The sequence below is a fragment of the Cucumis sativus genome, chromosome 6, assembly GCF_000004075.3.
Source record: "Cucumis sativus cultivar 9930 chromosome 6, Cucumber_9930_V3, whole genome shotgun sequence".
In the NCBI taxonomy this organism is placed as follows: Eukaryota; Viridiplantae; Streptophyta; class Magnoliopsida; order Cucurbitales; family Cucurbitaceae; genus Cucumis; species Cucumis sativus.
Window position 1 is genome coordinate 9,062,239 of NC_026660.2, and position 15,124 is coordinate 9,077,362.

Here is a 15,124-nt window from a genome sequence, read left to right on the forward strand (position 1 = left end):
ATATCGCCATCACAGACACCTAATTGGGGCTGGATGGGCTAATTTTGGAGGGTCACAAAAGGGAAGCGTTGTCCTGTAATTTTCAACTCCTAATTTTCTTTCTTCTCCCACGCTGTCCGGTAATTAAAAGAAAGAAAGAAAGAAGAAGAAGAAGAAGAAGAGTTAGATCTAATTTTTGTAGGCGTTGGCATCCTGAACGTACGATAGAAGTAAGGTAGGTGGCGATGGATCCTTCAACAAATTTGTGTGTTTAGCTTATCTCAACTCACAATGCAATTGCAAACACTATCATGTTTAGGCATCTCCATCTCTTCATATTCGAATCTACTTCCTCTTCCCTACACTCGCTTCTATCTTTAGCCATATCCCTTGCCGTCCATCACTCATCAAAACAACCACACTTTTAATCCAACGCCTCATAACTGTCGACTTTCTATCTTCCCCTGCTCAATCACACCATACGACATAATAATTAATTAATAGCACATGTTCTACGTTTCTTGCCTTCTTCCTCTGGATTCAACTAATTTTCGGTTGTTTGTATTTTGCCTTTCAAGAATTCGGTTCGCCTCTCGATTCTCACCAGCTGATTTCTGGAATTTGTAAGTTTTTCATCTTTCTCCTCTCAATTTCTTTTCCATTTCCCCACCATTTTCTTCACAATCATCGATTTCGGGTCTCTTCTTCTTCGTTTCCCCCCTCCTCCTTTCGCCCTCCGATTTGTAACCAATGGAGATGGCTATGGAGTTGGATGATTCGTTTTCAAACGTTTTGCTTCCCTTTTCCCTCGTCTCGTTCACTGAAGATGGAAGGACTCCGCGGTTTTTGATTAATCCATTACGAAGTACGCTGCGAATATCCATACCTACGCCCTTTTAAGTTTCCTTTAGGGTTTCTTTAGTTTCTTAGTTTTTCCATGTGTTCTGGTCTGCATTTTCGAGGATTCTATTTCGTTTCCGGGCCTATTTGTTGAATCTTTTCAATTTGAAGATTGATTATAAGTGCTTTAGTGTTTTTCCATATGGCTCTCTTAAGCTGTTGTTTCTCTTCGAAACCCTCCGTCCCCTCTTGTTGAACTCAAAAGAAGAACAGCTCTTGTTTCTCTTCCATCTTTCGTTGAAGCCTATTACGGAATTCTACTGTCAAGCTCGGCTCTTTTCTAAGAAATCTTTGGATCTTAGAATTTTGATACTTGCTCTTCAGCTTGAATGGCTAGAAGGATGGAATTGGGGTTCCCGAAGTCTGCTTCATACAGTCTTCGAGAACAAGCTGCTAGAACGATTCTACGCAATGTAAGGTCACAAGGGCACACATACGTTGAGCTACGAGAAAATGGGAAAAAGTTTATTTTCTTCTGTACTTTGTGTCTGGCACCGTGTTATAGTGATTCAGTGCTCTTTAGCCACCTGAAGGGCACTCTTCACACTGAAAGATTATCGGCTGCCAAACTGACACTCTTAGGACCTAATCCGTGGCCTTTCGATGATGGTGTTCTTTTCTTCCATAAGCCAATTGAAGGAGATAACCAGGTTGGGATATCAAATGACAATCATGAAAGGTTGTTGGAGTATAACAACAATGATAACAACCTTGCGATTGTCAAGTATGTTGGAAACTCAAAAGGCAATGGCAATAGACAGGAGGAGTTTAATGGAAATATGAGGAACGTGGAAGATTGTTCCTTCGAGAATTTGAATGATGGTGGAGAAAGCTGTCCTTTGGTGATTCCTGGTGTACTGATTAAGGAAGAAATTTCTGATATAAAAGTGAGGGAGTTGGGTTATGGACAAATTGCTGCTAGGTTTACTGAAAAGGATGGGATCTTTTCTGGAGTTAGCAGAATATGGTGTGAATGGCTGGGTAAAGTAAATGACGGGATTGAGAATATGGTCAAAGTTCCTGAACATAATTATGCTATTATTACTTTCACCTATAATGTTGATTTAGGTAGAAAGGGCTTGCTTGATGATGTCAAACTATTGCTCTCATCAAGTCCCGGAGCTGAATCACAGAATGATGAGAACCGTCAAGTGAAAAGAAAGAAATCTTTCTCTGATCCTGAGGATGGTAGTCTGTCGATGAGCCCTCAATATGATTCGTCTGGTGAAGATTCTTCAGCTTCTAATTGTGTCATGTCATCGCTGTCGTTGGATGGATATGATGATCAAATTTTGAGTACAACAGTCATGTTGAACAAGGCAGTAAGGCGTGAACTGAGAAGGCAACAGCGTTTAGCTGCAGAGCGGATGTGTGACATCTGTCAACAGAAGATACTTACTCATAAAGATGTAGCAACACTTCTGAACATGAAAACTGGAAGACTGGCCTGCAGTAGTCGAAATGTTAATGGGGTAGTGTCAGTTCTTTCTTTTTTAGGATTTGTGATATGATTGTCAATTATGATGATATTGGTATGGACTTAGATGCTTATTTATTTACAACATTTGCTGATTTAGGTGTTTCATGTATTTCATACCTCTTGCCTTATACACTGGATACTTCTCTGTGAGTATGAGATTAGTGTGAAGGATCTTGGTGGTTCAAAAGTTAGACGAAGATACAGGAGAAAGAAGAAGACTAAGGGCAACAAACACATCAAAGACGGTGAAACGAGACAAATAAAAACCCAAATTGATTCTGTTTTCTGCCCTGCATGCCAGGGTACCGGTATAACTATTGACGGGGATGACCTGGAGAAGCCAACTGTCCCTCTATCTGAGGTACGTGCAACATGAAATAGGCTTATATTCAATTACAGTGTTATTCCCGTTGGTTCTTATGGTCATTAATCGTAATAATTTTGTTTAAAATGTTTAGGTTTTGTTAGTAACCTCTCCATTACATGTTTTTCAAGTTTCAACACCAAAATTAATGGCAAACAGCAAAATAGATTTCAACGGAAGTTTATAGAGAAGAGAACAAAACATTTGAAATCATGAGGGGTTCAAAACGGAAAATGGTTAAAGTTCGATAACGATAACCTAAAAAAAATTAAGGCATGAATTGTTTTGCTCATACAAATTTTCATGCAAAATTATACTTCTATTTCAAAATCTAAGAATTAATATAAATGCGACTAAATAATTTAGTTCCCCTATTCAACTCCTAATTTTCTTGTATACCACTACTAAACATTTTTTTGGAATTTGATTAAGAATTCAACTCTTGTACTTGTAGAGGAGACAAATTAAGGTAAAAAAAAACTGAGGAAATAGACTTAATTTTAGAAAAACAGAAAATTGAAGTGGTTACCAAATAATAAACTAACTAAATGCTGGAATAATATGTTAAGTTTACTTCGTAAGTTTGTGATTACAAAGTATTTTAATTGATAATTAAATTAGGCAAAGGTTCTTAGTTAAGCTAGACGAGGTGACTAAGGCGATCAAAAGGCCTATTCGTCAACCTTTTCTATAGCGTATAGAGATTATCATAGTTAGCATCTTATCTTGGCTAATAGTGTGAAATGCATTCACATATTTTATTATTATTTCTAGATGATTTTGGTTAAAGAGAATCGACTGACATGTCTATGCTTTTTCAAGGAAGTTCATGTAAGAATTTCACGGACATGTTTTTGATAAAATGAACCGTGCCGAAGATTTTGTCTTAGGGATAGATACCTTCATTACCAACTTTGTAACCATTAACAAGCATCTCTTTCTGTTTGGCTATAGATCTTTAAATACAAAATAAAAGTGAGCGATGCCCGAAGAGCATGGATGAAAAGTCCAGAGGTTCTGCAGAATTGTTCGACAGGTTTTCAATTCCCTTACCAACCCGATGAAACTATACAGGTGGGAACCAAACCATTCTATCTAGAAACTGCTCCCGTTTCATGTATGTATGTAGTCCTGAATTTTATTAACTTGATTGCAGGAAAATGTGAAGCCTCTCAAGTTGCTGCATTTTTATGGAGCTTTTGTATAGAAAGTACCTTCAAATTTGTTGGTTGGAACAATAGGCATCCAGCATGCGCTGAAGCGTACAGTAGGTAGGTCTTACTTTCTTAATTAATAGATACTGAACAAACTTTGAACAATCTCATGGTTATTGTAAATGATATGTCCACAAGTCTCGTAAATATTATGAAGAGTGAAGGGCGTGGAGTATCTTGATATATATAAGATTGGTCCTTCACTAGATCTGTTTTTTCCTTTTCTTTTGGGTTGCAGTTAGATCAAACTTTGAGACTTCATTGTACGTCAATATTACTGGATCACATCTCACAATTGCAATCCAACATGATCGTTTTTTCTTTCCTTTTAAGCCATTTTTTCCGACTTTTCTACACACTTGATGTGATCAAATCAGATATGCCATTGACCTCGAATTGTCAAGAATTAAGGGGAATTAAGGGGCTGTTGGGATGTTGAGTTATAATAGTTTGGGTCCAAGTGTAGACTATTTATTGCCTTAAACTAGAATAATGCTGACATATTTATACATTGGAGGGAAATATAGATGGGATGTGAGAAGAGATTCTCTTTTTTTCTTGAAAAAAAAAGGAAAGTTTACTTGTTTTATCAGGTATTTGAATTAAAGGTTAATTTTATCTTTAGGTTTTAAAATTACACGAACAACAGTCCAATTTGAATAAAGTATTATTGACAAAAAAATTCTATTACCACCAGAGTATTAATACTCATCTTGTTCACATTGGAAATTTGATCTTCTTGAATAGTAGTTGACTTGGTGACTTTTTATAATAAAGGCCAATAATTTGTGGTAGGACAGAAACCAAGAGACATCCCAATCAACAAATTAGAAAGGCACGAGTTAAATAAAAGGTAGTTTTATGCGTATATGTCCTTTGCGTAGAGTTATAGGAAAAAGAGTTTGTTTGGTTAAGTTTCAAAAGTGATCCGCAAGGATGTTTCTTTGAGTGCGTTCTGAATTTGGTGGGGAGTCTTCCGATTTTCTTGTTGGCTTCTCTCTTTTATTACCTTAAAAAAAATGATCTGCAAGAAAATGGAAGTGAAGGGTTATAGAAGGAAGTATTGTTTTGTTATTTTTAATTTTTTTGAAATTCTAATGAAAGGCCAGAGATCGGAAGTATAAAGTGAAATATATGTGGTGTAGAGTGATTTTGTTTGTATAGTGGGAATTTTCTGGGCTCAGCTGGAATTTATGGTTGAGACTGGGAGATGTGTCTTTTTCTTAACTTACTTATCAGTCTTCTCCAAATTGCCAAATTGGAGAAGGACCATTGCCTTCATTTTTCCATTAAAAACAATCTTTCTCATATCTCTTTAAAAGAAATTATTTTCTGATGAAGACAAGCCATTAGGATTAATGCCCATTCCCTCTTTCACAGCCGAAAACAAAATGGTTGAATCAGATCATTTCTTACCATTTCTAAAATTCATAATATTATTTAAAATTTGTGCACCAAATAAAAACAAATTTGAGTATTTCTCTTTTCTCAAAACCTAAACTTGATCACCTTTTAAAAAAAACATAACTTTTGAAATGAAAGTATTCCAACCAAAAAACCAACTTGGTGGAAATCACATTTGATAATCAACTTCGACAACTAGCTTCTACTTCGAACTCTAGCAACTACCTCTCTACGATAAACTTAAACTAAAAACACCTTTGATAATTAACTACAATGACAAGTGCTTTTAAGTACTAGAAAAATAACTTGGTTGACAAAAGTGCTTTTGGTACAAAATTGAAATACTAGTTTATAATGCTTAATAATCATTTTTATAGTGATTTGATATTGAAAAGTCGTTTAAGAATGATTGGATCATTCTTATAGACTTATTTGCCACAAGCATCCATAAGTCCGATTGTTTCTTAACAACATCACCACAATCAATGATATGAGTATTGTTTTACTTACTTGGTAGGACTAACCAACTTAACTATTTTAAATAACAATATTTTTTGTATGCATGAAACTGATTTTTACGTTGATTATATATATATATATATATAATTCACATATCAAATGAGGGTTAACCATTTGAAAAAATATGTAAATAGTTGGAAAGTGGAACAAAAAGAAAGCAAAAACAAACAAAATAACAAAAAAGTACTCATAAAATGGATATTTGTTTTTTCAAAAAAACATTTTCTAGAAAGAATTAATGAAAGTGAAAATATGACGATTCTCCAAATTTGGAGAACTTGTACGTGGATATGGTAAAGAAATGTGGTAGCATTTTATTGACTATTCAGATGGTGGGAGAGATTCAAATAAAAGAAATCACGAGAAAGAAAATATACATAGCAACGATAAGAAGAAATATAAAAATAAAAATAAAATGATTAAATTTATGGAGGGAAATTAAAATCAAAAGCTTTGATTTCTCTTTTGGTTTACCTTTTATTTATCTATGTTAGTGAAAAAAAATATAATGGGCCTTAATTGTTGTGCATTAACAAACAGAAAGAAAAAAAAACTTATAAAAACGAAAGAAAAATGTAATCCATGTTTTATTCAAGAATGATAGATAGAATTATTGAATAAAAAAATTTTGAAAACAAAATATAGGTATAAGAAATATATTATTTAAAATTTAAAAATTCTACCAAATACAACTAACATATGATCTCAACTCTATGCTCCATACAAAGACATATAAACTCCACACACAAACATATGAACTCTCTAGATATATAAATTATTTTATTTACCGATAAGTTAAATATGGTAATAATATATATACACATGATAACTTTGAGCGGACAACTCACCGGACTCGTGAATTGGATCCATGACTTCAATGTCTTGTTGTGTACCCGGTCCATGACAACCCGTTGAAGTCGTGGACCAAGTACACAACTTAACTTAGTCGTGGATCCCATTTATGACTTCACTACTTATTTTTAAATCTTATTTTTTATTTTATTTTTTAAAATAACATTATTTAAAAAATTGACTGCCTAATTAATTGTTTGCACACATAATACTTTGGCATGCGTGTGAGCTTTTTGCCAGTGGTCTTAAACTAGTAATGCCTTGAGACCTTAACTTTTCACTTATGTGGTTGTCCTAACTGCTTAAAAGTTTCCCATCCGCCTCAGCTACTGAATCCACGCTTGCACTCGTAATTCCACGTCAATCACAAACTGATAAAAATTTCGATCTAATATGATCCAATAAGCTAATTACCTTAAAGTCAAATACCGTGAGACAAACAACAAATTTTCTAATACAAAATTAGAACGGATCATCAATCTCATTTGAATGTTCTTCACATATGCAACTCAATAACAACTCAATAAACATTAACCTTCCTAAATTCAATTTATCATAAAACTTCATTGGAAATATAGTTTTCTAATAATAATAAAAAAACTCTAATGTACCATGGTACAATAACAAAATCACCCATACTTAGAATGTGATGATAAATAGTATTAAATAAAATTTAATTAATAATTTGATGCATGAAATTCATAAATATTCATTGCAAAAAGAAAAAGAAAAAAAAAAAAAACAAACAAACAAATAGGCTCACTTGGATTCGAGTCAGTTCGATCTATTCAAGTACTAATGCAAACATTACGGGTTGCTTATTTATTGAAGTCGTGCCATTCACGGAAGAAATTTGTTCCTTTGGAGAAAGACTTGTTTGGGTGCATGAAGATGCCCTCTTCCATTCACCTAATTTTATATTGAAATGAATCAAGTTTGGATAACCACAAAATTGGATTTTAGTAATTTTTTTAATCAACCAGACAAATAAAGAAAAGAAAAAGATTATGCAAACTTTCCCTATCTTCATTCCTTTTCGTGGATCACTTATTAGGAGATTCCTACGTTATTGCTCATCTAATTAACTTTTTGTGATAATGGGATTCCCACATAAAATAATTTTCATTATACATCCACCAATTCCTTGAAACAGATTGAAGGAAATTTTGTAGCCCTTTTTTACACTAAGCTCATAGTTACATGCTATGTGTATATATCTACATCCAATGCCTAGAAATGGTCTAAAGGGAGCTTCTTAGAATAAAAGAAGACATATTACTAAGCAGCAAAAAAAGAAAAAACAGATTCTGCTCAGTGACTCATCAGCCTGCATTATGTGCCTCCTCAGTCTTACACTACTGTTGTTCACATTACCATATGAATTTGGATAAGTGTACAGGTTCGTTGTTGTGTTTCCAAACGTTCTTGCGTAAATCGTGTCACCAAACATTCCGATCACTGGATGGATAATGTTTGTTGTGATACTGCTTGAGCTAAGCATTGACGAAGCGATGTATTCGTTTTGTGTTTGTGCGTAGTACGAGTGTGACTGAGGAGAATAGTTGTCGGAATGAAGTTGGGGGGTTGGAGATGCTGGTGTCTCTGCCTCACAAGCATGCCGCCCAAGCGGCCTGCGTGGGATGGCTGGGCCAAGATTTGGAGGTGCTTCAGCTTTTGAGGCATCTGTAGTTTGAAATTTTCCGTAGATTGGGACGAGAGTAGCACGGGAGACTTTGGCCTTGCAAACAGGACATCGGCATTCCACTTGTTGGCATCGTTGTGCAGATAATTTCTTGCAGTGAAGCCATTTATAAATGCAGGGCCAACAGAAGAGATGACCACAAAGGGTTACAACAGGATCTTGAACCGAGTCTAGGCATATGTTGCAGTCAAAGCCATGGGAAGCTTCATCTTCAGCATCTGAAATATATATTTGGTTGTCTAAACATAATCTGTCTCCTCCTAATGAATTGTCGTTTTGCATCAAAGTCTCTTCAAGGTACTCCTGTTCCATGGCCAGGTTTATGTTTCAGCACAGTCTACTTTCTATAATGCCTCAAGCTGATAAACATATCCAAGAAACAAGGTCAGAACTCAGAACTAAAGTCTAAGAGAAATTCACAGTAAAAGGCTGCTGTTTGTAAATACAAGGATGCAAAAAAGCAGACAAAAGAATCAACAATTCGGACAAGAAGCTATAAAGGCACGATTTACTAGGAATTCATTAATAAACCAAAAGCATCCCATTCATTGCAGTGATAAGATAACTGATGAAACGGCAAAACAAATCATCCTAATCCACTGCTTCGAATATAATATTAATTGGGTCCCAGAACTGACACGAACATGGGTAAGCTTATAGATTATTCTATTCTGAATGGTCGCCTCTCTTGAAAATTCTATCACGAAACCCCCAAGTGGAGAATGGTGTCAAGGATTTCTGAAGTTCCCATAAATATCAAAACATGCTGATCTTGACAGACCCAGATTCAATTTATTTAATCAATAAGAAATTCAAATGATGGAGATTCGTTATGACTCTCACAGACACAATCCATCCAAGAACTTCCCTAGATTACGTTATCCTAATAAAATTGTTAGAAGTTCCAATTTCTTGCATAACGTGGTAAAGATTCAGAATCTTCTGCATTCATAAGCCATCTTTTGAAGCAGATGGACTCAGTGCAGGTGAAAAGTGAAAAGAACTATCAATCTTTAGGCACACACATAAATTCGGATCAGTTACTTGAAAAACAGATCCGAGAGGCATAATCATGCATAGAAGAAACCAGAACGGCATAAATACATAACTAAGAATTTTCCAAAATGAAGAAAAATCACAAACCCAACAATTAATAACCAAAAACAATATACAGGTGAATCAAAACCCAAGTTGCAATCGAAATCAGAACTCCACATAACTACTCTTCCATTTTCCAAAGAGGTGGAAAATCCAAGTGAACTTTCTATTCAAAAGACCCAACAAGAACACAAGATTTTCGTAACTCACCACTTGACTAAAGTTCTATTGGCGTATTAATCTTTGGAAAAAATAAAACAATCGAAAGAATCCACCCCCACCCTCACACCACATAAAACATCTCTAAAAAACAGAGCAAAAACAGAGCATGAAAGTTTTCCGCCTGCACAACACATGAAACCGTTTCAGAAAACAAAGAAACCCAAAAGTCATCCACAAAAAAAGGGGATGGAGTTCGAAGCGATATCAAAAAAAAAAAAAAAAAAAAAACTCAAAAACCAAAAACAAAGAACCCCATCTCCATCAGAGGTCTCGAAAGGAAGAAACCTAAACGAAAAAAAATACCCATATACATTGGCAAACAGATCTAAAGCTTAATCCACTGAGAAACACAGTCCCATCTAAGAGTCATACAGAAGGGGGGGAACAGAAACGTACCAAAATTTAATCGGCGGATTAGTATCTGCGTGAGAGTTAAAAAGGTTGGTTGAGAGAGGAGGAGGAAGAAGAAGGAATATGAATTTGAAGAGGGCGATGTGGAGGGTGGAGGGTTGAGAGGGAGTTTATATAAAAAGCGAGAAGAGCGAAGGAATCTGAAATTCAATAGAAATGGGAAAAAGAATGGATATAGAAGAGACGATGGGACGATGACGATGCGGCGTCTGAGCTTAAAGCAAAGAAGTAAAGGACAAAAACATTGCTCTCTTTTAAAGCTCTGGTTTCTCTTCAATCGCCTTTCCTTTTCCTCCCTTTCCTTTTTTTCTACTCGTATTTATTAAAGAAAACAAAAAAAACTAATTTCTATTACGAATACAAAAGGCATTGTTACCAACAAAATTTTATAATTGTTTCATTAGAAAAAATATTTATGAGTTTGGTGAGATTTTATCTTCTTTTACTCCAAATATTTAGAGAGAAGGTATAAACCAAATTACTTGTGTATAAAAAATAAAAATAAATTAATGCTTGGGATTTTTAGATGTAAATTACTTTAATGATTACATAAATCTATTTTCTAGTGGGTATTTTGGGAATATTATCACTAATGTTGGGAAACCTCAAAACCTTGGAATTTGTTAGATAATATGTTTTTCCTAAAAGAGATTATAAGGTAATTAGGGATATGATTTTAATTTTATCTTAAAAAGTAAATGGACATAAATGATTCATCACAATCCCAATAATAAGATAAAGATAAAATTATAATAAATATTATATTTATATAATTACGGAAAAAAATCTGATATTGTTTCTTTTTTTTTTTTTAAAAATATTATTAGCATTTATAAATTTTAGATTTTTTTAAATTATAAAAAGAATAAAAATAACTATAAACATAAAAGAAAAAAAAGTACATTATATCAACCAATACATTACCGTTTAGATCCATAGTCACATAGGAGTTGATTGAAAGTAAAATTTTGTTATATTTATAAATATTTTAAATCAATTTTTTATATTTTTAAACCACCTTAAATTTTAGTTGCATATTTTTTTAACAATCGTAGAGTTTTCATTGGAAAATTATTTTAAGTTATAAAATTGTTGGACTTATTTACAAATACAACAAATTTTATTGATAAAAAAGCCTATAGATATTAATATAATTTAAAATTTTGATTCATTTTGGTATATTTGAAAACAACTTTTTTATTGCTAATAGTTTAATTTTTTTATTTTTAAACTTATAATTATAAGAAACATTTTTAAAAAAATAGTAAAATAAATTAAAATATTTACTAGCTATAACAAAATTTTAGATTCTATCGATTATAGGAACTGTTAGACTTTTATCACTATATATCAATGTCACTGATAGAAGCATAACAATATCTATTATTGATAGAATTTGGAAAGTTTCCTATATGCAGTAAATATTTTGTCAAATTTGCTATTTTTTACAATTCCCCTAACTATAAATTAGAACCTTTTACCTTTCTTTTAAAATAAATCGTGGGAGTTATCAATTATAAATGTGGATAAATGAATAAATTTGATCAGACATGAGTATTTGTTGTTTGTAAAAGTAACAAAAGCAAACCATAAAACCACGTATAAAATATATGAGACGTAATATATGTTTGATACAACTAATATACTTCATACACTAATGATATACACTTGATATAGATGAATGATGCATTTGATAATGATGCATTTGAATGATATACTTGTTAATCATGCTTTCGTTTATACTGTTGATAAACTTGATACAGTTAATAATGTCGTTCTTAACTAACAAACTGCTAACAAATTCATCAACCAATTATTCTTTTATATTGTCGACAAACTTGATACATTTGGCCAATATACTTGATAGCGAGACAACTGATTGATATATTGTTGATAAGCTTGACAATGTGATACACTTAACTAATATATTTTTGATAAACTTTGATAATGCACTATTTTATATTGTTGATGCACTTGATTGATATATTGCTAATACAATTGACTGATATATTTTGATAATGATGCGTAAGTTGATATACTTTATAATGATACAATGATCCAAAAAAAAAAAAACCTCCTCACAGTAATAGACCCCCTACACACACATCTCTCTATCACCAACTAGCACTCCTCCACACCATCCATTGCTGCTCCACCTCCCAGTCGCTTACTTGCATCGACTAATGGATGTCTCACCATTGGTTGCTGTTTTTCTCTATCTTTCTTTCTCCCTCACTATTATTGATTGTTTATGACAAATATGGAATAAAAATACTTTAAAATTCATTTTTGAAACTTTTTTCATAGTTGCAAAGTATCAAATTATCGGGGATACACCTACAAAATAACATATTTAAATTTTCATGCCCATTGTAATTTTTTAAAATTTTAGGGCTATAGTATGGTTGATGAGTGAGGAACTTACGGTTGCTCGTAAACCTCAACCTTAACAAAATTTCATGAAATTACAAGGTCTTGCTCCCAAAAATAAAATACAAAGTTACCTCAACATCTCATGTCATGGACAAGAGGAAGGGGAGAGCATCTGATTCTTAAGCTACAACCGAAAATAAACGTAAGTCTTAATCCTAAGATAGTAGAAAAAAGATGATGAAGAAGAAGAAGTTTGAGCTCCACTTCAACTTTCATCAATCCATCATGATTAAACCCTAAAAGAATTAAGATAATGTTTATATATTCAGACGAAGCACAATTTTTTATGAGCTAGAGCACACCTGCATTTTGGTTTTTGTCCTGCAGCGTAGGTACTGTGCACAACAGTGCTCAACGGTGCACTCTCAATCAAATGGTCATGTGCACACAACCTTCTTTGTTTGTCCAAATCTTGAGTGCAAGGTAGTATTGTTGCACTCCCACCATTGTTGCCTTTGACCTTTGAGCGTCGAATACATCACATGGCAAGGTTCACTACAATAAATTTTGGATCTCTTGATGCATAAAATCTTTGAAAGATATATGAAAATGCATTGACAAAAAATCTTTTGATGCATAAATGTGTGTCGGCATAGGGGTCGGATGAAATGCATCAGGAGAGGCCTTTCCGACGCTACATATTAGTGTGTTGGAGTTCTATTATCTTTTTTTAAAAAATACTTTTCAATCTTTTAATTAATACATTACATTATATAAGAAAAAAGTGCAATTAAACAATAAAATAACTCTGATAAAATATGTCTAACTCTCCCGACCTTTTAAATTAATATATTACATTATATAAGAAGAAAGATACTACAATAATACTTCTCTAAATCGATTTCTTGCACATGGGGAGCATATCTCAATATGAGTGACCATCATTGTCACACCTGTCTTAGTTCACCTACTCTTGACCTGAGAGACGACGTGAAGTCAATTAACATTGTTCCTCTTTTGAACAATACCAGTTGACCCTTGTTATTAAACTTTTTGGAGAATACTATACATTAAACAAATTTCATTACATGAGTTCTTTTAACAAAACAAGGCTAAATGCCTTTCATTACAGATGACACATATGCACATGCTCTAGTTTGATCTAAGAACTAACCAAAAGTAGTAAAACTATCAACAACTTTGCACAACAGACTGGAGACAACAATTAGGTTTTCAAATCACGATCTCTACTTGAAAAGTGGAAAAACATTTGAAAATGGTGAGCTAAATAGCTGAGTGACAGTTTTATAAAACATGTTTTTAATACAATATAACTTTAAACTTTGTCGTTATCACAAATTAATTATGAAGCATAACATAAAATCTTTTAAACCTCTTTCATGACAAACTATTTCGAACATTCAAAGGCTCTTTTACTTTCTAGAATGAATATCAACTTCAACAATTTAACTTAAACTTTCTTTTCAATTGCTATATCACATGAATCACAAGGATGGAATCTGAGATACTCTGGTCGACTCTCATCCTGTAATATGATATTTACGAGACAGAATCTAGACATTAGTAGTGCTCTATCTCATATTAGCTACAATGAGGTGGTAAACCTTAGATCTTCATCTCAAGAGATGAGAAAACTAGATATCATATATGTAGAACCCTCATCTCATTAATATATCCTAGTGATAGGAAACTAGGTATCTATTGAATACCTTCATGACAACCTATGTGCATAAGCCATATCCCCACTTTGTATTTATGAATTTGTGATAAAAGTTATGCGTTTTAACACAATACAATGCGTTTTGGTTTCATTGTTCTATCTAAAAGGCCATAATAACATGTATTTTTGCAAGTTATCACCCAACACTACAACGTTAAAGAATGATGCTTGAAGGCAATGACGTTCAGTTGCTTGAGCGTTGCGGCACCCAAAGATTTTTTGGTCAAGGGCCACATCACTTTGAGGTTTTGATGCATGCCTCTTGCCCCATAATCACCATTTTGGCCTATTTAACCTTCTTTTCACATTGTATGAACACTCCTTACTTCATTTTTAGCTTTCATCAAGAATTCTCTTAAAAGTTCTTGTAATTGTCTCAAGATTCAATAAAATTTCTCAACAATTCTTCAAGAATGGCAACAGTTGTTCTTCATTTCTCCTTCGCTCCTTCCAAATTCGTGATGAACTAAGGTAAGCTTTAAGGAATTTTGGTGTTTTTGGTTTAATTCTTTGAGAATTTTTGTTTAATTTTATATTCATAATTGATTTTGGGATTGTTTCCTTTCTTGCTTTGCAATAATAAAATTCTTTAAGAATTAGACTTCACCCAACAAATTTAGGATTTAATCTCAACTCCCAGATGTACTAAACACAATATTAAAGCATGAATGTCAACACTTGTAGATGAATTCTTTTAGCATGACTTAACATCCTATTGAGTTTACTTTGATTGTTGAATTGAAATTGTCCCCATTAATCTTCATTAAGATAGAGGCTATCATGCTTTTAGAAGTCTCAATTCAAAACCCTTGTCTTTATATATATTTTTTATTGTTTGGAAACCGTTAAGATGGAAATAAAATCA

General features: G+C 33.2%; 2 protein-coding genes across 3 annotated transcripts; one reads left to right on the forward strand and one right to left on the reverse strand.

The window, feature by feature from the left end:
- Window positions 1–217: 217 nt before the first annotated feature.
- LOC101204451 lies at window positions 218–4,269 on the forward strand. Its single transcript, XM_004139895.3, has 4 exons — window positions 218–2,351; window positions 2,457–2,720; window positions 3,678–3,797; window positions 3,880–4,269. Exons 1-4 carry the CDS (start codon window positions 1,209–1,211, stop codon window positions 3,928–3,930), a joined length of 1,578 nt encoding a protein of 525 aa, XP_004139943.1. The 5' UTR covers window positions 218–1,208; the 3' UTR covers window positions 3,931–4,269.
- Window positions 4,270–7,781: 3,512 nt separating this feature from the next.
- Window positions 7,782–10,428, reverse strand: LOC101204208 (E3 ubiquitin-protein ligase RMA1H1). 2 transcript variants are annotated; one of them, XM_031886555.1, is made up of 3 exons: window positions 10,131–10,428; window positions 9,723–9,855; window positions 7,782–8,773 (listed from the first exon to the last, which is right to left on the reverse strand). In XM_031886555.1, exon 3 carries the CDS (start codon window positions 8,724–8,726, stop codon window positions 7,968–7,970), a length of 759 nt encoding a protein of 252 aa, XP_031742415.1. In that variant the 5' UTR covers window positions 8,727–8,773; window positions 9,723–9,855; window positions 10,131–10,428; the 3' UTR covers window positions 7,782–7,967. The 2 variants fall into 2 exon arrangements, with proteins under 2 accessions (XP_031742415.1, XP_004139942.1); XM_004139894.3 differs by lacking the exon at window positions 9,723–9,855 and having other exon boundaries at window positions 10,131–10,424.
- Window positions 10,429–15,124: the final 4,696 nt, after the last annotated feature.